Consider the following 24,009-nt stretch of genomic DNA (forward strand, 5'->3'; position numbering starts at 1 on the left):
AAACGAAGCCTACTTGTTTTCCAACAAGGAGAAGAAGTAAGCAAAGGAAGGCTTACATTACCTGGGAAAACAATGATGGTGATTCATCAAGTGAGGATGATCAAAGTGTAGAGGAGGAGTCAAACTTGTGCTTCATGGCTGGTTCAGTACATTTTGAAAGCAGTGACAGCGACTTCGAGAGTGAGCCTATCAAAGTGAAGTATGATCTGTTGTTGGATGCATTTCAACAATTGCATGATGAAGCAATGATGCTACAATATAAGGTGAATCGATTACACTCTGAAAGGAAAGATTTTGAATATCGAATTAACAACCTTGTTGATGAAAATAAGAAGCTTAAAAATGAACTTGAAACTGTTTTACAATCTACTAACAATGTCAAAATTGAAATTAAGATTGTTGAGAAAGAATGTGATAATTGCATTGCTCATATTGAAAACATAGAATACTTGACCAACAAGCTATCTAAGTTTACTTTTGGTAGAGATAATTTAGAAGTTATTTTAAGGTCACAACATAGAGCTATTAATAGGCAAGGGATAGGTTACAAAGCTAAGAGTAACATAATAAATTCTAAGAAATTTATTGATCTAAGCAAACTTGTAACAAATGCTTATTTTTACTGCAATACTATTTGTCATATAGTGAGAAATTGTAATTATAGGAAGGTTGGTGTTCCAAGAGGAAAATATAAATGGTTTCCTAAAGAACAACCTCCTATGACTAACAAAAAAGGCCCCAAGTTTATTTGGGTACCTACAACAAAACCATATGAATGTTTTGCAGGGAAGTGAGCTGTTTCAGAAGCAGACAAGTGCTCAAGGATAAGTTTCAGTGGAATACATCAAATTTCTTGAGTAACTCTATGTGGTAACATTTATTGTCAAATTCATGCACTCATGCATTATTAGTTTTTGTATGTGAATGTATGATTTTTGATTGCCCGTCTGTTTGGCATTTTTGGATGAAAAACAATTTTTACAAAATTTAACCAATTATGTTATAAATAGAATCGATTAGATTTTCTGTGTGTTTCTCTGTTTTACCTGAAACTAGGTTAAAATCTTAATTGACTTCAGAACTAATATAATCGATTAGCATAAATATACCCTCTACTGGTGTGTTGAAATTTATTTTAATTCAATTCTTGTGAAATCGATTGTATTCCTAAGACGCGAAAGCTTAATTTTTTGGATTCCCTCCAAATTGCAAATGTGACCTATAAACTTTAAACCGAGCAATTTGTCACTCACTCTTTCTCTGTAAACTTTGTAATCTTACTCTCTTAAGACTCTTGGAAATACTCTGCTACACACTATAATTATGGCATCTTCATCATCTCAAAGAAAGAGGATTAAGACTATCGGAAACAAAAATATGCAGCGTGGAGCAAACATTGATGGTGGATTAACGATGACAATGCACAATCCAACTTTTTAGATAGCTGGAAAATGAGGAAGCTCATCTCTCACAAATATCTGAAGTTGAGTTTTTTCATAAAGGAGGGATTCATCTTTCCAGGGTGGCTTAGCAAACAAGGTCTGAAAACTTTTGTGGAAATGGTTGACCCTTGGTATCCATAATTGGTGAGGGTTTTCTATCTAAACTTAAAGATTAGTGATGGAACACTGTTAAGTCCCTGGCAAGTGTACCGGATCGTTATCAAGTAATATAAACGGGTAAGTCCGAGTATCGTTTTCCCAAAGGACTCTTAGGCCTTAACTTTCATGTAACCTAATCTTGTAAGACTTGAGAAAAGAATAATATTGGTGGTTTTATGCAAAGAATAAAAATAAACATGCAATGTAATTGATTCAATTGGTTTTTGAAAACTATGGATGAATGGTGTTGTTGGGGTTTACAATTTCATCTTATCCACTCCCATATATCTACTCTTCTTATTTAATTCACTTGTTTATCTAATTTTCATGCAAACTTTCTGAATTACCCTTAGCCCAATTCCTTGGTGAAAAGAGCCTATTATTAATTACCGGCTTGCTATCCCTAGCCTCCCCTAGTAACTAATAATGCAATGCGTGCTGAAGCAAATGCAATTGATCGTCCTATCCCTATCCCTAGGCGATAACACATGATCAAGGAATTTCCCACCAGTTCATGACATTACCGTACGTCCCCATATCGATAAAGACAAACAACGTTTATTGAATGAGTTAAACAATAAAAGCTTTGAGCGTAGATGAGAACCCAACAATTGATAAACAAGTATATGACAAGCATATGAAAATAAATAAGAATTTCAATATATGAGAGTTTCAAAAGATTACATTGTTCCCCAACAACAAAGGGTTTAGTTCACCATTGACATGGTGAAACTAGATGAAAATAATGAAAGAATGGAAAAAGCAAACCCTAGATTCGATAAGAAGGAGCCTAAGCATCCAAGAAATCTCTTCCAAGGTGTGTGGAATGGCTCTGGACGTTCTCTCTGCCAAAAGAATCCCTATCTAATTCGCACTGAGGCTATATATAAGCCTAAAAAGATAACAGATAGATAACAGAAAGATTTACAGAATCTAGCTAAAAAAACAGACAACCGCCCAGGCGCCTATTTTGTCCGCTCAGCGGTTTGCCTCTAGCCGCTCTGGCCGCTCAGCGGTCATTTTTGCCGCTGAGCGGTTTGTCTTTAATCGCTCTGAGCACTCAGCGGACCATTCTGGCGCTCAGCGGCTTGTTTGACCCTTCTTTTCATCATTTTTCTTCTTCTTTCATGGGTCTAAGTCCACCTTACTTCACTTCCATCTTCAATTCATCCAAAAACCCTGCAAAACAATGCAAAACAAGCATAATATCTCTAAAACCAACTTTTGACTCTCAAGAGACTCAACTTAAGTGTTTTACTTGATTTAGAGCTCATTTTAAGCCATAATGGGTGTCTTTTACTATCAAATTTAAGTATGAAAATAACGGTTTTTAGACTGTTATCACAACCCCAAACTTAGAACTTTGCTTGTCCTCAAGCAAACAAGACAAAACCTCGCTTTCCACTTTTTCATCAAATAATTCACACTTTCAAAACCTCTTTTCTCATAAATACAATTTCAAATTTCAGTAGAATCCTAGAAAGATGTATGCATGTTTTCAATCCAATTTAGTTCACATAATGAATCTTTTTCCAACAGATGTTTTGTTCATAATGATCAATCAACTAAACATAGATGTAAACATGGATTTAACAATTCTCACCAAGCAAGTGTTTTACTCAATCACTCAAGTGTTTAGGGGGGGTCACTCTTCTCTCTACTGTTCACATGTCACATAAAACAATATTGTCATTCATCTAAAACAATTAATATCTTTCACATGCACATGTCATCACAAGGACTTTTTCCAAGGCTTGTATCGTGGCTGGGCTAACAAGAAAAATTGGTTTTTCTGGAATACAAAATCCTTGAGTTAAGAGAGTTTAAATCATTATTCAAAGTTCAAGCACACTCTCTTTTTAACCAATCTCACTCATTCCCAACTTTTCCCTTTTACATTGAGTTCTTTTTAACATGCATAAGCTCTTTTCTTCTTTTCTTTTCTTTTTCACATGCATTTTTTTTTTCTTTTTCATCTTTTGAACTCAATGCTTTTCTTTTTCTTTTCCTTTTGCCTTTCACTTTCCCCATTCAACCCCAAACTTGAACCTTTTCAATGCATATAATTATTCTCAACCCTAACTCTAGGTAAATCAATTCAATCAAGGGTTTTCATATTGTTTAAGGTCAAGGTTCAAAAAGGGTATATCAATTATAATTCTTTGGGTGAAATTTTGGCTAAGTAGGGGCTTTCCAAGCATGGCCTTGGTCATATGACATACACATGCAATTCAATCAATTATGAAGATTAAGTCAATACCATTCATGATTTCCTATAAACATTACACACAACAATATAACTCTGAAGCTCAATACCTCACATAATCAGGCTTTCTCACTTTTCACATGAATCTAGCTTAGTATCAAAATCAAAATCATGAATAACTTACTCATCTGTTCACATAGCTAGTGAACCATCAACCTGGATATCAACATTCACACATTCTCAATCATCATCCACAATCAATCATCAATAGCAAACAACTCATCATGCAATAAATTGGAACCATTATCCGAATAAGTGTACAAGCCAAGCATAGACTCCAGCATAAATTTAACCTATACTACTAATTCAAAGTACAAAGAAAAAGAAAAAGAAAAATCCCTGTCAGTGCTTGGCATCCATCAGTAGATACCATCAGCGGAGATCCTCCTCTGAGCTATCATCATCCCCACCCTCCTGGGCATCCTCAAAGTCCTCATCATCATCCCGGTCATCACCATGTCCTCCTGAAGTCCCAGCAGCTCCGGACCCACTACCATGTGCTTGTCCTCAAGGCCAAGCCATAATACTACGGAACTCATCCATAGTCCACCTGTGCACTGGTGGCTGGTCATATAATCCCATGATCATCTCGGCAGTGGCCTCCTGCCCTCTGTAGATGGCCTCCATCCTTGCCTCCATCAGAGACATGTACATGTCTCTCATCTGGAATGGCGCAGGTTGCTCTGCGGGTGCATCTACAGGCTCATCCTCCTGTTGTCCTGCTGCCCTCCTAGGACGTCTCCTAGGGACTGCTCCAATTGGCTCATCCCCTCTACAATACTGACGAAAATAGGAGGCATTAATAGCACTCCTCGGCCTCTCGAAAGGTGGAACTGAAGTATCCACTCCCGCCTGCTGGCATAAATAGGTAATCAGGGCCGGATGTCCCAATGGCATCCTGTTGCTCACGGTGTTGGCACAACTCATGATCTCACTAGTGATGATCTTCCCCAAGTTCACATCCATCTGCATCAACGTACAGTAGATGACCAAGATCTGATGCAAAGTGATATCGGAAACATGAGAGCAAAGCTGGATGTTGGCATGTGTAAATGCCATCCAGTATTTGGCTAAGGGAGTTAAGTCTGCCCGAAGGATGTTCACCGGTGCTCCGTTTGGGTTTCTCTGAAAGTGCCTCCCAGGGATGCACATAACCTGCTCAATCTCTTCATAATCCCGGGCCTCCCCCAGTATGGCAGCATACATACACTGCTCTCCTGGCCACTCAGTCCCCAGAAAAGCGTTGATGGTATCCGAATTATAGATGATCAAGTGTCCACGTACATAGCTCATGTACCTGCCTGCGGAAACTCCTACTCTCGGCAAGGCATTTTATTTTATTTTGTTTTTTAGAAATAACCTCTCAAGATGAAGTGGGACCTTCAAGTGTTGTTATTAATTTCGATGATTGAAACTTTGCCACAACTTGTTAGTTATCTAAAGTATATGTACGTAAGATTAAAACCTTAAGGCTTTGTTTTTCATAATGTTTTACTCTAATTGATTATTCTTGTTAAGGCTGTTAAGGCTTTTCTTGCTGTTGCCGATCTGGAGAGGAAGGATGTTAATTTGGATTTGATTGCAGTGGAGAAGTTGCAGACGTTGAGGTTGCAGGAACATAAGTATTTTGATGACATGGTTCAAAAATGCAAGGTGGGATTTCTCTCCTTTTTTTTAGCTGTAAATCTGTGATCTATCAAACTCTGTTCTTGAACCTGCTAAGGATATTAGTTGTCTCTGTTGCGCCTCACAACCGTAGATAATTTTAACACCATTTTGATCATCAATGTCCAATGGTTGAGTAAATCTTTTTTATCCTATCCTTATTTTGTCTTTTGCGAAGATCTTAGTTCAGGTTTAGTTTAAGTATTTTTTCACACGGTGACACTTACATGTGTCGACAGGTTGAGAAATGGAGTACCTAACTTTTGTGCAGTTGCATTAGCTCTCAATGACTTAGGGTACGTCAAAAAGTTTTCCCTGCATGTTGATCATAATCACTTGATGATGTAATTGTTATTCATTGCTGAGTTTAGGTGATGTTCTGAGCAGATACAAAGCAATTGGCATTAGGCTGGATTCTGGTGACCTTGCATATTTGTCTTGTGTGATCAGGAAGCTGTTTTGCTCCATTGAGAAGGAATTTGGATTGCCTGGTTTCGGAAAGATGAGTATCACAGCTAGCAATGACCTTAATGGGGAAACAATAGATGCTTTAAACAAACAGGTAAATTCGTTTACAAAGTGGAATTGTAGCTTATATGTTGTTGATTCAAGGAAAATATGACGGTTTAGATTGAGCACAATGTTGCTAAAACAACAGTTTATAACTGAATTCATAGTTTTTTTTTTTTATTCTAGTTCTTTTATTGAATTGCATCTTTTTCTGCAGGGTCATCAAATTGATGCCTATGGAATTGGTACATACCTTGTTACGTGTTATGCTCATGCTCAAGCTGCTTTAGGTGTTGTTTTCAAGCTGGTTGAAATTAATAATAAACCTCGTATTGGAAATTGATGTTCCAAAGTTGCAGAAGGAGAAGCCAAGAGAAGCTGCTCCAATTGCCTATAGTGCATGTGATCGTTGTGGTAGAGTCATGTATGATTAAAGCTTTTGTTCATCCATCACAGCAAGTTCAAATGCTGGAGCTGTTATAAATGCAAACAGTTGGAGTGCACTCCCTATTTAGTGTTGGGATACATGCTTTTACTATTGATTCTAATGTATTGGAGATCAAAAATTTTGGTGGGTGTCGTTCTTTCACTCCCAGGGGTCTGTCATAATCTTTAAACCTTTTAACAGATCTTGGAGATGTTTTATTGTTTTGTTCATATATTTTATTGTTGAACATGTGAGAATTCTATACTTTTGATGATGTTCTCCTTAAAATTGAGAGTTTTATTTCCATAATCTGCATAATAGGAGGTTATTTCCAAGAATATGTTATTTGAGGAAACAAATTGAATCTTGTTCGTCAATAGAACATTAAATGGTATTAAGATTTTCTCAAATATTAGCCGAAGACTTTCACGAATCTGTTCGGCGATTCAATTTAAGATCCAGAAAGAATAAGTTCTTATATAAATTTGTTTTAAATTTTAGTTATAGACACTGTGTGAACGGAATTAACGTTGTGTTTATGACATTTGAATAAGTTACTTTGTTATTAGATAGTTGTAAAATCAGATTTTAGAACTAGTGTACTATTAAAATTAGGGTAATTCAGTTTAAAATTAGTAATTCAGTTAAAATTAGTGTGGTTTACAATTCAGTTTAGTTTATATTGTAGTTTAATACAATTTACAATTCAGTTATTAGTTTAGTTCAGTATATATTATAGTTTAGTATAATTTACAATTCAGTTATTAGTTCAGTTTAGTTTATATTGTACTAGTTCAGTTCAGTTTATATTGTAGTTTTAGTACAATTTACAATTCAATTAGTAGTTCAGTTTATATTGTAGTTTAGTACAACTTACAATTCAGTTAGTAGTTCAATTCAATTTATATTGTAGTTTAGTATAATTTACAATTCAGTTAGTAGTTCAATTCAGTTTATAGTGTAGTTTACAGTTCAGTTTAAACAAACTAATTTTTAATTCAGTACTGTTTTTAGGAATACAATGTAGTTCCATTTGCCCACTCCTAAATTTAACAACGTTGAAAAATAAAGACCGAAGTTTTTTGAAAACATGAGAACCAAACAATGCAAAAGTTTCAACCAGGGATCATTTCCAATTTACGCCAAACTTCATGCAGGGACCAAAAAACCCTTTTTCCCTTTTCCAACCTCTCAAAGTAGTAAAACAAATCTGATATCTAATTAAAATCGAAGGTCAGAAATTATTTTAAAAATGAATTTATGTATCTAAAACAAACATAAATTGACTTGCATAATCTCTTAAGAGTAGTACTAAAACATTGATCAAAATCACTTTTAATTTTTTTCCCAAGATAAAAACATTAATCAGTTTGTGACACGTATGCGTTTTGATTGAGAATGAGATCGCCGAGGATGTAAACACTGCAATAGGCATAGCAAAAAAAAAACGGTATACCGTACGTCTGAACATGCAAACTTCAATCACACAGTGGATATTAGTGAGTGAGAGATGACAGATAAACTCATCCCAATCTAATCTGAATCTGACATGAAACCATAAAATATTCGCCCATCTTAAAGTTTTGACAAGAATTTTAAACTATCCTCAGACAGCACAAATTATTTAGGCTACATTGAATTCTGAATTTCAAGAAAAGATTATTTGACCATAATGTACAAACAAAAGAAATAAGCACCGAAAAAGCTGCAACAGTGAAGTGTGAGTTCAGCGTCTCCCAGATGCAACTGATTCGGTATTAAAGAGATACTTCACTCGTGACAGAACTGAATCATGTGCCGGATCATAAGGATGGTCTTTAGAAGGGATTTCGAGAATTGCAGGAACAGGCTTGTTATAACTATCAACCAAAAACCTTATCATATTTGCAACCTGCACAACAAAAGAAAGTCTAAGATCTTTGAATTTTTGTAAAACATGCAGGTAGAGCACGGGTTGCGGGTAGAAGGGTCGTAACCCAAGCTTACTGAACAAGTAAAAGTCATATATGCGCCAAGATGGCGATCAAAAGAATAAAGTAAACCAAATACAATTTAAATCTCAGGCAGGATAACATGAAGGCTGCAAGAGAACAAAAGAAGAAATGAAGCTAATAATTGAACCAAATGTGAGAAACCAAGTAAGTTGGCAACATTTAAACACACAGTATTACTTCTGAAAAGCAGCAACTGGGAGTGATATATTGCCCCTCGGTCAGACCAGTAAAACTCAACTATTGAATGGCATTATTCATTGTGCAAATTGTTCATTAAAATCCTCATGCAAATTTGGAACCTCCTTCCAGATTGTCCGAATTCTCACGACAATGACTTTGATTACGATGCAGAACATGTGCTAAACTACAGCTAACAGTAAATAAATAGGCTTACAGAAATAATAAGATTTGTTTCAGTCCATATGAAGTAGGAAAACAAATGCAGATATAGTGTTAATTAACAAGCAAGCACACAACAGCCTGAACCATTTATTATAATCATGAAATATGTACTTACATATTGGCTAATCATCACAATTGCAATATCCTCCCTTGTTGTAAATTCTTTGAATGCATCCTCAATTTGTTTGACAGTTGTTTCTGAAAATCAAATCAAGACAAAACAAGAATATAAAGTAAAATCAACTGATTCCAAGCTGATCAAACATAGAACGGACACTTTTGACACAAAAATGTTAGTGTAAATCTGTAGTAACCCAAGCACTATCTGCAGTTTTAGCCGGATCAAACCAATAGTTTCTAGGATATCCACTAATAACCAGTGAGAAAAAAAAATGGATACACGATAAAAGTATAAGTCAAATTCTTACAATGACAAGTGTCTATGGCTATAAAAAGTATTTCCTATCCTTTCTCATGTACTGCAGATAAGGAATATGAACTTTCACATAGAAAACCTTAATTTAAAACGTTTTGTTTCAATTTCCTATTTTCACTAAATTTTTTAAAAAATTTATATAGCAAATGTGAAAACAACCGGTGCAAAACTTTATAAACAAGAAACAAAGTGAAAACAAGGTAGCATTTTTGTAACTGTTAGTGAAAACAACCTGTACAAATCTTCAATAGAACTCATACCGTAACAGGAACATAGGTATACTTTTCTTTATTGGGTATCACAATTTGGATGGTAACTAAAAAGGGTAGGGAGTCACTTCATTCTCAATGCACAATTTAACAAGAAAAAGATTGTGGTTTAAGGGATTGATACGAAACATACACAAAAGATTATAGAATAGCAGGTAAAATACAGTTCAATGGCATACTTGCATCCACAATGAGGTAATTTGTCTTCCTACGTATGTCAACATTTCCCACTCCAGCCAACAGAAACCCAACTACAGTGTCCTGTGTAAAGTAAAGTAGTCATTGTAAACCTTTAGTGTGTTTTAATCATTTCAATCATAATACCAATTACAGAAAATTACAAAAATAACAGAATGGGGAACTGGTGCAGTCGTTGGAACATTAAAACATAATCTTAAAGTATAAAATATCTAATAATTGGTTTCAATTTTATTGGGGCTAATTTCTTAGTAGAATGGCTCTTTATTTTTAATTTTTCTAGTAATTTTTAAGCAATAGGGATATTTCAGAACTCTTCTGTAAAAGTTGTAAAGTCAAGAATTTAGTTGTGTTGAACTGTCAATGTATGGGTTTTTTAGTTGTTTTTTCTCTATTTTTGGGGTTCGATTATGATAGTTAAAAGATGAACCTTTAATAGGTCGGAACTATTAATTGATGCACTCAACTATCATATTATGAATAGACGATCAGCTTATATCTTGCCATGGCAGCAAATAGATCTCTCTTCGTGCATCTGAGAGTTATGCAATCAATTAAATGCTTGATAACCAATACCCTAAGTGTGACACCTCGGTTAATTTCTCTTTTACCCAAAATTTCTAAATCTTTTTTTTCCAGTTTTTCAGGTTACATATTTAATTCTTTGGATGAGAACAACAACTTCACGACTCCATTTTCTTTTCGAAAATCCTTGTAATTATTGCTTGGTCTACTCAAAGAACTGTCAAATAATAAACAGCCAAATTAGCTTCTAGCACAGCATCTAAATTCTGATAAACTTGACTCATGAACAACCAAACCCACATGGCTTACAACCCTTGGCTTCATATCTCCTTAGGAAGCTAGTAACTCAATCCACTGCTATTATAACTTAAAATATCTGAACCATATAAGAAACTTTAAGCGTAACCTTCCAAATCGTAAGCCTTTTTATTGCTCTGTACCGAGTCACAGAATAGAATATATTTTAATTTTTAATTATCCCGCATGCAATGGTGCTTAATCACGTGCAGACTGATGGAAAAAGAGAGCTCCAAAATTATTGCAACTTTCTCTAGCATTGCGGCAATCATAAACAAACTAGCTAGGATGATTTCATAGCAATAAACCCCCACATAAACATTGCTGCATCCTAATTATAATATCATCTACTTTAAGTCTTTTAGACAACATGATCCCAAGATAGTAGACAACTTCTATATTTGCACAAAATACTCAACAATCATATCTCACGAAGCAACAATCAGCATAATTCAACTGAACATACTCTAATTTCCCAAGTTACAAATTAAAGTAGAGTTGGTGAGTTATATTTATACTCAATACTTATTTCAACCCTCACAAATTGAAATTTTAAATGTGCCCGGGACAACTTAAAAGGCATGCATCACAAACACGCAGTATTTGTTGTTCTGCAGTAGAGAAAGCGTACAATCTCGCATTCATACCTCATCTGCAATCATGGCAATGAGTGCTGAGTTGTTGCTAGGAATTTGAACTCTGTTGGCCATTTGGTATGACTACAGGTAAAAATAAGGGAAACAACAGACGTCAGGGGTATTAGTTAGACAGTAACCATTATAAAGCAATAAAATTTAAATGATATTTCATTCATAAATCAAATCATATTATCCATTCATAAGTTTTTTCATGCAAAACTCCTCTCCGAAAAATTTACCCCAATTTTTCATGGGAATCCCAAAACTAACCTCACCAAAAAATTGTAATTCTAACGCAATCTGAGTGCTTCTAAACAGTAAATAATCACAGATCTTAAACACTTTAGACGTGATCCACTAAAATTACGATCCCTTTACTAGTCGTTAATCGCAATCAAAAGATTTATACATTGACAAATAGAATACGAATTGGAGCATACGTACAATAACCTAGAATCTACTTAAGTGAATTTAAACGAATTATGCACAGAAATTCCTCATAAAGGATCGAAGTAACCGATATCAGCATCTAAAGAACTGAATTCCAACCCAGAGCATAGAATAAATAAAACGCACCAGATCGGAAAACCGACAAGGCAGAGGGCGGAGACAACGGAGGATCTCACAGAGTACGGCGGCGCGTGGATGGAGTCAGGGAGGAGTCCGGTCTTTTATGGAGCTCCAACAATTATGAGTTCTATCAGTTTCGACCTTGTTCTCTCACCCTTTTTCAGCCGTTTTAATTTTCTATTTTTTTTTCCTTTATTATTATGCAGTGTAATGAAAATTAAAACTACCTTTTTTAGAAAATGCAAACCAGTCTAACATTATTATAATCTCGACTAATTTTTTATAACATATAACTAAATATTATATTTTTATATATTAAGAAACGCAAAAATAAGGGTAAAATCATAACAAATTGTGAAGATTAAAAAGCGAGTAAAGAAATTTGACGTTAATAGTCATAAAAAAAACTATTTATAATAAATAATAATTATCTTCAATAATTATAATATTATATAATTAATAAAAATATTTATTTCATATTATTTTGTATGTTATAATACTTATAATATATAATTTTTAATTATATATTTGACATTTATTATCATAAAAAAAAAGGTTTAATTACTTTTTTAGTCTCCAAGTTGGGACCTGAATTTCCGTTTGATATCCGTTTTTAAAAGTGATTTAATTAGGTCCCCATGTTATTGATTTTGCTTTCAATAAGTCCCTTCCATTAAGTACCTTGTTACGGCGTTAAATGTTGAGTGATCTGTCAACTGATATGGGTGTCGTGTCAATGAGGTGGGCCATTTTATTGAACGTGGCAGGCAATGAATAATTAACGTGTTATTAAGCAATAAAGTGAATTAAAAAATTAGGGTTTTTTAATCAGAATTTGGGGATTTCACATTTGGAGATTTTATCAGAAAGTGAAGTTGTCGAAGGTTCGAGTACGAGTAGGGCTTTCCAAGATTGGCGTTCTCGATCCAAATTGTGGAGCGAATAGGATTGGTGAAGGATACTTCTGAGGGAAAAGGCTTGGAGGTGGTATTTCTTCGAAGCAAAAAGGGGAAGAAGTGCGCATGTTTAGTCGTCTTCTTGTCCCCCTAATATATTCATTATGGTCCCCCTTTTTTGTGTTCTGCGTACTGTTTAATGCTTTCTTTTTGGACTGTTCCCTTTGTTTAATGCTTTCGTTTTGGACTGTTCCTTTGTTTAATGCTTTCGTTTTGGACTGTTCCTTTATTTAATGTTTTTGTTTTTGTTGTGCGTACTGTTTGTATGGTTTTGGTCCCCTTAGTAAGTACTATTTTGTCTTTTCTTTTGTGCATTGTGTGGTTGCTTTTTAGGGTGTGGGTCATGCACATTCATTTAAGCTTTTAAGACAAAATGGAATGTTGTGGGTTGTGGGTGTAGGTGAAAGAGTTATTGCGTGTGATAAAGTTAAAGTTTGTTTGCCTACACGTGTAATAGTTATTAGTAACGTGGCATGTTTACAATGAATATGCATGTGAAGGACATTAAATTATGACACTTACTTTTCTCTGTAGGCTTATAAATAGTTGAGAATTATAGAAAATGTCAAACTGTGGTGTAGAGGTCGTGTTTCACCATGGGGGAAAGTTTTGGAATGATGGGTCATTCAAATACCATGGAGGTCAGACAAGTACCTTAGTGATAGACACAGATAGATGGAGTTATTTTGAAATCTTGGCCATACTGAGGGAGATGGGATATAGAAATGTTAAGGAGTTGTGGTATTCTTTGGGTGGTCTTGTATTAGAAGAAAGGTTGGAGTTGTTAAGTGATGATAAGGGAGCAATGCATGTGGTGAGCATTGCGTTATTGAATGGGTCAGCTCATTTGTTTGTGGTTCACATGGTGTCTGATCCTGATTATATTCTTGAGTTGCAATATGATGTTGGTGAACATGGTGAGGATGGTGAACAAATAGGAAAAGTTGGAGAAGTGGGTGAAGAAGAAGGTGCTGAGGTAGAAGTCAATGAAGATGCAGTTGGTTGTGGTGATTGTGAAGCTGACGGTGAAGAAGCTGAAGTTGGTTGTGGTTTAGGGGAAGATGTAGTTGGTGGTGAACAAAATGTCGAGGAGGATGGTGGACAATATGGTGAAGCTGATGATGGTGAAGAAGCTGAAGTTGGTGGTGAAGAAGCTGAAGTTTGTTGTGGGGAAGATGTAGTTGCTGATATTAGTGGTGAAGATGTTGAAGATGTAGTTGTTGATGATGGTGGTAAAGTGTTGAAGATGTAGTTGTTGTTGATGGTGGTGATTTGCAGGAGGAGTTTGATGGTGAAGATGAGTTGGTGGATGTTGTTGTGCATGCAGATGAAGAAGTCGAAGAGGAGGATGTTGATAGTGAAGATGAGATGGTGAATGTTGTTGTGCATGCAGATGAAGAAGTTGAAGAGGAGGACTGATGGGTGTTGCCGCCCAATCAAATTTGAGGTGCATTTAAAGTGCAATATAAACTAGGGAATGACCCCTAGGTTGTCTCCCAAAGACCAATTTTGCGGTTCAAGAATCGAGTCTAACACGCAAAGGGGGGGTTTGTGAAAAAGGTTTTGTAAAAATTAAAGAACTCAATATAAAGACACAGATGCAAGCAAACGAATTTAAGCTAACATGGTAATTAAACTAACACTATAAAAAAAACTTTAGACAATATTCAAACAAAATAAAATAAAATACTAGACCTCAACAAGACAACAAACAACTACCTAACACAGTTAAATTAAATTAATTGCAACACTAATTTAAAGAAAGGAAAAACAGCTAACTATAACTCAAACTAATTTATAGCTAAAGAAAATAAACAACATATTTTTTTCTACCAATGCAAATGACACATGCAGCTTCTAAAAAGAATTAAATTGAAAATGGCCTAAAACTTAGACCTCTCGACTGTGACCTCCAAATGCTTTAAATCCCATTTCACTTTCTTAAATTTTAAATCCCAAATTTTTGAGGCTAGGAATGTGCTCCAGCCGTGACCTCATCCACATCAACTTCCAAGATTTCTCAAAAAAATAATCAAGGACGTAGCACCCTTCCTTTGGTTTTAAAAGCAATTAAATTGGTGATTGAAGTCATTCTTCATGCAGCATGATCGTGAGCTCCCTAAGAGAATTCAATGCATTTCTTCATTCCAATTGAAGCTTCCAATAAAGCACCGGACCCCACCATATGTCATCCTCAAAAGTCTCCATCACAATAGTCCATCCTAAGCTTACCTGATCCACCTACTCACCTTGTAAAAATCCAATTCTCTCTCTTCATGAAGCAAGGAGTAAACGGTTCACTCTTCTCAATTGGTTGCAGCCGTAGCTTTACTCATTCTTCAAGAAAGCAAGTTGATTAAATCACAAAATGGTGAAGCAAATCCCAAGGACGTTGACTTCTACCTCTTCTACCTTGCATTGAATGCCATTTCTTCAATCCATCACCGTGGGCCCCTTAGCCAAAAGGAATTTCAAATTCTCACTTCTCAAGAAACCAAGGACGTAGCTCACCAAATTGAAATGGTCCTCCCTGCAGCATGACTGTGACATCCTTCTCCCATTCTTGGTCAACTTTGCAATGTAATATAAAACAACAAAAGAAAAACTTCCTTGAAAATGCCAAGCTGGACGTCCGTAGCTTCCCAAGGTAAGGCTATCTTCTTTCCATCTCTTCTCCCAAGGCTAATAAAACTCAACAAAGATGAAACAATGCAAACTCATTCTCGGCAGCAACACTCACGTGAATCACTCCCTTTTCTTCAATCAATAATTAAACCAACAGTAAATGAAAGTGGTAGCTGCAGTGCTAGTTGATGTGACCGTGTAATGAGCATTGAAAGCATGAATCAAATACAAGCCTTCCACAATCAGCTTTTTAAACTACCAAGAAAGAAAGTGAACCTTGAATTCATTGTAACACCGAATACACATAAAAAGAGAGAGAGAGAAATTGTTGCTCTTTCATTCAACCCAAGTAACAGCATTGCAAGGAAAAAGAAAAATTCTATTCATTCTCCATGAATAAAACCGTGAACCACATGTATATCCTAGCAAAGATAATGTTCAGCTCCTTCCAAAAAATAAAAATGCCGAGTCTGGAAAAAGAAGATCCATGTGACGGCTCCCTCTCCCAAACCTAAGACCATGAGTGTCCAAAAATTTAGGGTAGGGTCCACCCTAAAACCCTAGTGCCATGTCATATTTTTTTTTTCTATTGGGCTTAGACTATCCTAGCAAAATTGGTCCATATTACAAAAATTCATTAACAAATTCTAAACTACTAAGCTAAGCTAGATTAATTCTAATTTGCCTTGTGGAAATTCTTCAATTGTTTGGTGCCCTTCCAAAAGTCCCAAAGTATAATTCCAAAATTGCCCTGAAAATAGAAATAGGAATAATTAAGCACAAATAATTCAAATTAATTAAAATATGAATTATTGGTCTAATTAAGCCCAAATAGTGAAAATGACACAATAACTAAGAATTAAGCGCAAATCATCAACACAATTCGACGCGAAAAACTAAGTTAATGGTATAAAATATTGATTCATCAAGGACTTTGAAATAGGTATAGGAAGTGGAAGTAGGAGGTCAAAGTTGCATGCACAGGCTAGGGGCTTACCAGACAGTGAGTGGGAATCTGATGAATGTGGTAGTATTGATGAAAGTGATGATGATTCAAGGAATGAAATACCTCGATATGGAGATTTTGGGGTATTCTCAGAGCCGGTTAATATGAAAGAAAATAAATGGGTAATAGGGACATACTTCCCTGAAAAAATGATTTCATTGATGCAATTAGGACTTATGGAATACATAATGGTAGGAAGTTGAAGATTTCTAAAAACGACAAGAGAAGAATATGTGTTAAATGTTGTGGATCACAAGGCAAGTGTCCTTGGTACGCATATTGTGCCTATAGGAGTCAACAAACTACATGGCAACTAAGGAAGATCATAGATAAACATACATGTAGTAGGGAATTCAACATTGGTCTAGTTACCAAGAAATGGTTAAGTGGAAAATTAGAGAAGACTATGAAAGCAAATCCAAAAATAAATCTGAAAAATCTGCATAGTAAGTTTTCAAAAAAATGGAATATTGGTGTGTCTAGGTCTACAACAACTAAGGCAAAAGCCATGGCTACCGCCAACATTGAAGGTTTTTTCAAACTGCAGTATGAAAGACTATATGATTATGCTCATGAATTAATGAGATCAAACCCTGGTTCAACAGTCAAAGTAAAAGTGGGACGAAATGGGGATAATGTTATATTCAATAGAATTTATGTGTGTTTCAAAGCATGTAAAGACAACTTTGTCTGTTGTTGGCCTATCATACATTTGGATGGTTGTTTTTTAAAAGGGAAGTATGGAGGTGAGCTTTTAACTGCTGTTGCAAGAGATGGTAATGATCAGATGTGTCCATTGGCCTATGTTGTTGTTGAAGTAGAAAACAAGGACACATGGACTTGGTTTTTAGAACTGTTAATTGATAATCTTGGAGGAGGAGGATTCTGTTCAAGGTGCACATTTATGTCAGATCAACAGAAAGTAAGTATTTCTTTGTTGATTTCGTTCATTGCTTTTTTCAGCATGCCAATTTAAGACTCTCATTGCTATCATAGGGACTTATGCAAGCTTTCCAGCAATTGCTGCCTAGTGTGGACCAACGTTTCTATGTAAGGCACTTGTATTCCAATTTTCGAAAGAAATTTCCTGGCATAATTCTGAGACAATTAGTGTGGAAGGCGGCAGCAACTTCACACCCCCAAGCATGGGATGCAGTCATAAGACAAATCAAGGATGTCAACGAAGACGCGTTTAAACACTTGATAAGTATTGCACCAAGGTAAGTGCATAAATTCTTTAAAAACTTGAAGGTTTCTTTATTTAACAACTATTTATGTTCAACGTTCTTTGCAGGTTTTGGTCTAGGTCAAGGTTTTCAGGAAGACCTTCATGTGACACAATTGTGAATAACATCTCTGAAGCTTTTAACAGCGTCATTGTAGATGCAAGGGGGAAACCTATTATAACAATGTTGAAGAGATTCGCAGCTACCTAATGAAGAGGTGGGCATCCATCAGATAGAAGATAACTAAGTATGAAGGTTCCATTTGCCCCAAAATTCAAAAGAGACTTCATAAGGAGCTACAAAAGACACAATATTGGATACCTGAGTAAGTGAAATTTAACATACACACATGATTTCAAACTTTTTTGCTTGGTCTTATAAAGTTCTTTGCTTCTTTATGTTGCTTTGCCAGTTGGTCAGGGCTTCAAGTATTTGAGATCCGGCGTACCTCCAATATTGCAGAAAAATATGTGGTTGATGTAGACAAAAGAGATTGTAGCTGCAGAAAGTGGCTTCTCACAGGGATACCTTGCTGCCATGCACTCACAGCTGTGAGGTTTTTAAACATGAATCCAGAATACTTCATACCAAATTGGTTTAGGACCACCACTTATGAAGAAACTTACAATCCAATAATTTTCCCTGTGAATGGACCTGAGTTATGGCAAAGAACATCATATCCTGATATTTTGCCTCCTCCTAATAGGGTCTTGCCAGGTAGACCAAGAAAAAACAAAAGATTGGAGAGTTGGGAGCAAATAAGGGATGATACTCAACTTGGACAAGCTGGAATCCCAAAGAGATGTGGCATTTGTAGGCAATTAGGGCATAGAAGAACTAATTGCCCTCAAGTAAGTCAACATCAACATGACCAACCTACAACAAACCCCACTCAAGGAAGTGAACAACAAGACCAACAACCTACACAAGATGCCACTCAAGGAACTCAACAAGAAGACCATCAACCTACACCACATGCCACTCAAGGAAGTCAAATTACTCATGATGACACTGCAAGACCAGTTTAGATATTGGTCACAAATCTGTTGCATTTTGGATATGTATGACTCAAGGAATATGTATTTTGAATATTTACTTTAATGTTTAAGAACTTGAAACTGTCATCTATATGTATTTTGAATATGTACTTGGAAGTTTGTGATGTATTTACCAACTACAAGTTTGTGATGTATTTTGGAAGACCAATATATGAAATTGCTATCTAATTGTGCTGTCAATTCCCTCTGCAATTCTGCTGCAGAATTTGATTTCTGCTTTCCATTTGACTGTTTCACCTTTCTTCTAAGCTTTGATGGTCTGAATGATGAGAAATATGACAAAATGGAGAGGTTATGGGTCAATTTTCGTATCACTGTGATTCTAAGATAATTGGTAGTTTAAACAAGTCTTAATTGTTGTTTTAAAACTACTATAACAGTCAATTTCAGGTCAGATGCATTTATATGCAATTTAGCATGTGAAACCATCTTATTTGATCAATTTTTGGAACTTCAAAGGTGATTTTCAGTTGCTGCAATTTCCAGTCAAGATTAAACCTTTGTACTAGTTTATTTGACCATTTACAATGTGTGTGTAATGTTAGATTGCTCTTTTCCTTGGCTTTATGCAAAATCACAGTTTCAGCCTTCAAATTTTACTCAATTTGGAACTCAATCAGTCAAATTTTGATTTGAACATTATTGTGTCTGTTTGATGAGTTGCACATGTTCAATTTCATGAGACAAACTTGTTTCAAGTGTCATTTTACCATTTCAATCACTGAAATTCATCTTAGCCACTGTAGTTCCATCTTTTAATCTGCAAAATTGGCTATTGCAGTTGTCTTGTACTGCACAATTGGCTACTGCACAATTGGCTACTACAATTCCATTTTTTATTGACAATATTCTTAAGGCAATTCCACTTTTAAACCCCTGCATTCCACTATTACATTATGTTCCAATATGTTTCTACAAAGTGTCTATGAAGTTGCAAATTTAACCAACACGAATTAGCTATCACAACATCACTAAATATAATGTCTCAAAGTTCATGAAACCACAATCTCATAATAACACAAACACTATATACCAGTAACAACTTCTTCTTCATTAAATAAAACTTTTTCATTACAATAATATTCTGCATTAAAACAAAAGACATACAAACATGATGTTCATAAACCCCATGAAACATAAAAACCCCAACAACACCTTCTCCCTTTTATGATAAACTAAAACTGATTTTTCCAAAGTAAGAATCTTTCTCCTTTGCCATCCAATTGTATTATCCCTTTCATCCATATAATCATCACTGCGCCATTTGAAGTAATCACAACCTTGCACTTCTTCGTTTCGAGTACGCTGTTCCAAACATCCAACCAAAACCATGTCAGGATACACCGAAGTAATCCACCCCAAAATAAAAACACAACGAAGGAATGTTACCTTGTAATTAGGGCAGCCCCAAAAATATCTGCCCTCATTCTTAGCAGTTTTTGCCACTCTTAATATGGCAACCTCTCCACAATAACACACATGGCTGCCACCCATTCCTCTTGACGAACCACCACGTGAGGTCCCCTTGAGCAAGACGAACACTGATTCATTGAAATTGGGTGGAGGAAGGATGCAATAATGCTTCGTCCAGACCTACAAAACAACCCTAATCCCAAATACCCAGCTTAGGGCACCCAAAATCAATCTTTGAAAACAAGCATTTTCAGAATGTGTTACAAATAAGATCTTAGGGCAAATGAGAAATATGACCGCACCTGCTTCAAATGACCTCCTCCACAATAGGTCCTTCAGCTAGTTGGAGATCACCTCAACACACCTCCTCCACTTTAGATCCTTCACCTAAGGTCAGGTAAGTTGCTTCCACCTTAATATGTTAATTTTGTTTTTTCTTTTTCCATTTTACAAATTATTTTCATATATTTCATTGCTAAAAAAACTATTTTTGCCACGCAGGATAATTCAGTTGACAGATCACTCAACATTTAACGTCGTAAGAAGGTACTTAACGGAAGGGACCTATTGAAAGCAAAATCAATAACATGGGGACCTAATTAAATCACTTTTAAAAGCGGGTATCAAACGGAAATTCAGGCCCCAACTTGGGAACTAAAAAGGTAATTAAGCCTAAAAAAAACACATACATATGTTCATAATATTGTATAAAAGATTAACTAAAATCATAATAGACAACAGTATTTGACTGTAATCTTCAATTAAATATTTTATTGATTGATTTCTTAAATCTATTTAAAATTTTTCAAAATTTAGTAATCTTCATATAATATTTTTAAAATGACAAAATTTTATTGATAAAAATATACAAATTTGAAGAAGCCAAACATAATAAAATTAAAAGAAAATATTTGTATTTTTATACTCCATCTTAGATATGAGATGGACATGTTGGCCTTAAATGAGGAGGAATTAAGAAGAATGATGTAATCTAAATCATGTATGGATGGACATGTCGTAGAGTTGTCAGTTTGGCTCCTCTCACCCTTGAATTACAGGTTGAAACCAGCATAATTCATGGAGTCAAAAAGTTTTCTATTAAAAAAAGTTTAATCATTTAGAATGTCTCTATTTATGTAGGGTTTTCTCAATTAGGTTCTAGTTTTTTAAAACGTCTCAATTAAGTCCCTGAATATGAAAAATTGAATCAATTTAGGGCTTACCGTTATATTGGATGGATGGCGTTAAAATTGAGTGTACGTGGCAGGGTGACTTGGCTGACGTGGCAGTGTATGGTGAGCTGAGTTGGTTTTATGTAATTTTGGAATTAAATTTTATTGAAATTAATTTATACAAAACGCAACGTTTAAATAAAAACATTTCTTAAGAAATAAAATGTGTGTTTTGACTCTGGAACGTTGTAGAAGCAAGGGAATGTTATTTCAGTTTATGCGAAATTGGGGACTTAGGGAAAATAGGGTTCTATCGAGCAAAAAAATTGAGTGTTTGGTGCAAAATTTGGTATACGTGGTGATAAAGTATGCTTCGTGTAAACATTTTGGAGTGATTGTCAGTTTGAAATCGGTGAAATCAGGAAGGTTTGAGCGGTTGATCACGTGGTAGGCATTGGGCGAAAGTGTTCGAGGTTAGACAGTCATTGAGGTTAGTAAAAACACTTTTGATTTAATTGTTTGATGATGTTGTCTTTTTATGGTTTATGGTTGTCCCACAATGTGATGCATAGTATATCTTGTTTCATTTTTTAGTGGAATGTGGTCCCCCAATATTAAAGTGTGATGCATATAATATCTTGTTTCGTTTTTTAGTGCAATGTGGTCCCCTGGATGGCATATTAAAGTGTTGTTGTCGTCGTTTTTTTATTACTTTATAGGTTAAATATAACTTTCTTTTGTACGTCATGGAGGAAAATTTCGAAGTTGTTATCCACCATGGTGGAAAGTTTATAAATGAAGGGAAACTTACCTAGGAGGGGGAGAGTATATTCCTTTGACCCACACATGTGGAGTTATTTCATTGTAGTGAGTGTAGTCAAAGGTCTAGGTTATGATGGGTTTAAGGAGTTGTGATACTGTGTGGGTGTTGGTTCTGTGTTAGAGAACAGGTTAGAGGCTTTGTTGGATGACACAGGAGCCATGCATATGATTACCTTAGCTAGGCTTAATGGTGAGGTGCATCTTTTTGTTGAGCAGAGTGTTTTTGAACCTGAGGTGATACATATGTTAGAATATGTTAATGAGAATACAGCTGAAGTACAAACTGTTGAGGGTGAATATGAACATGATACTGGGGTGAATGTCAAGAGGATGGTGAAAGTCAATGTGAGGTGTCTGCCAATGAAGGTGAGAGAGGTCATCATGTTGTTGAAGGTGAAATTGAGTGTGAAGGGGTTGTTAATGATGTTGTTGAAAGTGAAATTGAGTGTGAAGGGGTTGTTAATGATGATGTTAATGATGTTGTTCAAGGTCAAATTGAGTGTGAAGGGGATGTTAATGATGTTATTGAATGTCAAATTAAGTGTGAAGGGGATGTTAATGATGTTAATGATGATGATGCCAATGATTGTATGGAAGGTTTGGTTGATGTACATGTTGACTGTGATATAGAAGAGGAAGTTGGAGATGGAGTTGGTCATGTGCAAGCTGATGTGCAGTCTAATGTGCAATCTGATGTGCAAAGTGATCTGCAATCTGATGGACCATCATGGACTCAGATGTCTGATATTGATGTTGATGATGGCATAAATGGTGATAAGCATAGAGGTTTGTCTGATGATGATTGGGAGTCCGAGGAGTTAGATAGTGGAGTAGAAAGTGATGGTGAAGATGGTGAAGATGATGAAGAGGAGGGTTATGGGAAGTTTGTAACATTCTCTATGCCTAAGACAATTGTAGACTATAAATTTGTGGATGCAATAAAAACGTATGTGTTGATATCGGAGGGGGTATAGTTTGAAGAGTATAACGCAACGGAATTAAAAACTTAGAGTAAGCAGAAAGCGTGTTCGGTCACAAAAATAGTTCCTTTATCAGTTTTAAATTTCGTGTAAAACTTTTATCGAACAGTTGGAGTGCTAAAAGATTAAGGAGTGTAGGGAAGAGAAAAATCACACAAATGATTTTTATACTGGTTCNAATCAAAAGATTCTACGTCCAGTTGTTAATCACTATAAAAAATGATTAACTATTTTCACTAAAAATATAGTTGTACAGATTACAAGATAATGAAATGAGTAAGGGATAGAAAACACCTTCCTTCGACAAACGAACCGGAAGAGTGCAGTGAGTAAATTCCTTTGACAAATGAACTGGAAGTGCTTCCTTCGACACACGAACCAGAAGCAAACACTCTGCCAACTCGAAGAGAACTGCTCCGACTTTCGACACACGAAACGTGAGCTTCTCCTATTCACAAGACCAGGTAGAGCACCTTGCCAACTCGAAGAGAACCGCTCCGACTATCGACACACGAAACGCGAGCTTCTCCTATTCACAAGACCAGGCAAGGGAACAGAACTAGCTTTTGAGAACTTCATCAGACAAACTGTATTCTTCAAAAGACCTAAGTTCACAACGTTACTTTCTGAAGTTCTCAAAGCACCTATTTATAAGCCCAGGATCAGAAACTGAAAGGGCATCTCCCAACTGCCACAAATAATCGATTATTGTAAGTGATAATCGATTATTCAAGTCCGTTACAGGTTTTTCAAAAAGTGATAATCGATTATATGAAGTGATAATCGATTATTCAAGTCCGTTACAGGTTTTTCAAAAAGTGATAATCGATTATATGAAGTGATAATCAATTATTCAAGTATGACTTGTGATAATCGATTATTGCTTCATGATAATCGATTATTCTAGTACAAAATGCAAGTGATAATCGATTATAGCTTGTCCACAATCGATT

General features: G+C 35.5%; 3 protein-coding genes across 8 annotated transcripts; 2 read left to right on the forward strand and 1 right to left on the reverse strand.

Moving 5' to 3' along the window:
- Nucleotides 1-4,764: 4,764 nt before the first annotated feature.
- Nucleotides 4,765-6,756, forward strand: LOC111242138 (nicotinate phosphoribosyltransferase 2-like). Of its 6 annotated transcripts, XM_022784477.1 has the most exons (5): nucleotides 4,765-5,520; nucleotides 5,772-5,828; nucleotides 5,920-6,094; nucleotides 6,260-6,287; nucleotides 6,402-6,756. In XM_022784477.1, the coding sequence occupies exons 1-5, from the start codon at nucleotides 5,498-5,500 to the stop codon at nucleotides 6,437-6,439; spliced, it is 321 nt and encodes a 106-aa protein (XP_022640198.1). In that variant the 5' UTR covers nucleotides 4,765-5,497; the 3' UTR covers nucleotides 6,440-6,756. The 6 variants fall into 6 exon arrangements, 5 of the variants coding, with proteins under 5 accessions (XP_022640198.1, XP_022640195.1, XP_022640196.1 ...); XR_002668996.1 differs by having other exon boundaries at nucleotides 5,904-6,094; nucleotides 6,260-6,756; XM_022784474.1 differs by having other exon boundaries at nucleotides 6,260-6,756.
- Nucleotides 6,757-7,933: 1,177 nt separating this feature from the next.
- Nucleotides 7,934-11,984, reverse strand: LOC106765788 (V-type proton ATPase subunit F). Its single transcript, XM_014650526.2, has 5 exons — nucleotides 11,805-11,984; nucleotides 11,238-11,309; nucleotides 9,750-9,831; nucleotides 8,981-9,063; nucleotides 7,934-8,360 (listed from the first exon to the last, which is right to left on the reverse strand). Exons 2-5 carry the CDS (start codon nucleotides 11,298-11,300, stop codon nucleotides 8,196-8,198), a joined length of 393 nt encoding a protein of 130 aa, XP_014506012.1. The 5' UTR covers nucleotides 11,301-11,309; nucleotides 11,805-11,984; the 3' UTR covers nucleotides 7,934-8,195.
- A 4,909-nt stretch (nucleotides 11,985-16,893) lies between these two features.
- On the forward strand, nucleotides 16,894-18,639 carry LOC106766211. Its single transcript, XM_014650958.1, has 4 exons — nucleotides 16,894-17,307; nucleotides 17,382-17,605; nucleotides 17,680-17,796; nucleotides 18,024-18,639. The coding sequence occupies exons 1-4, from the start codon at nucleotides 16,894-16,896 to the stop codon at nucleotides 18,637-18,639; spliced, it is 1,371 nt and encodes a 456-aa protein (XP_014506444.1).
- The last annotated feature ends 5,370 nt before the right edge of the window (nucleotides 18,640-24,009 follow it).

The sequence above is a fragment of the Vigna radiata genome, chromosome 7 (assembly GCF_000741045.1).
Source record: "Vigna radiata var. radiata cultivar VC1973A chromosome 7, Vradiata_ver6, whole genome shotgun sequence".
Classification (NCBI taxonomy): Eukaryota; Viridiplantae; Streptophyta; class Magnoliopsida; order Fabales; family Fabaceae; genus Vigna; species Vigna radiata.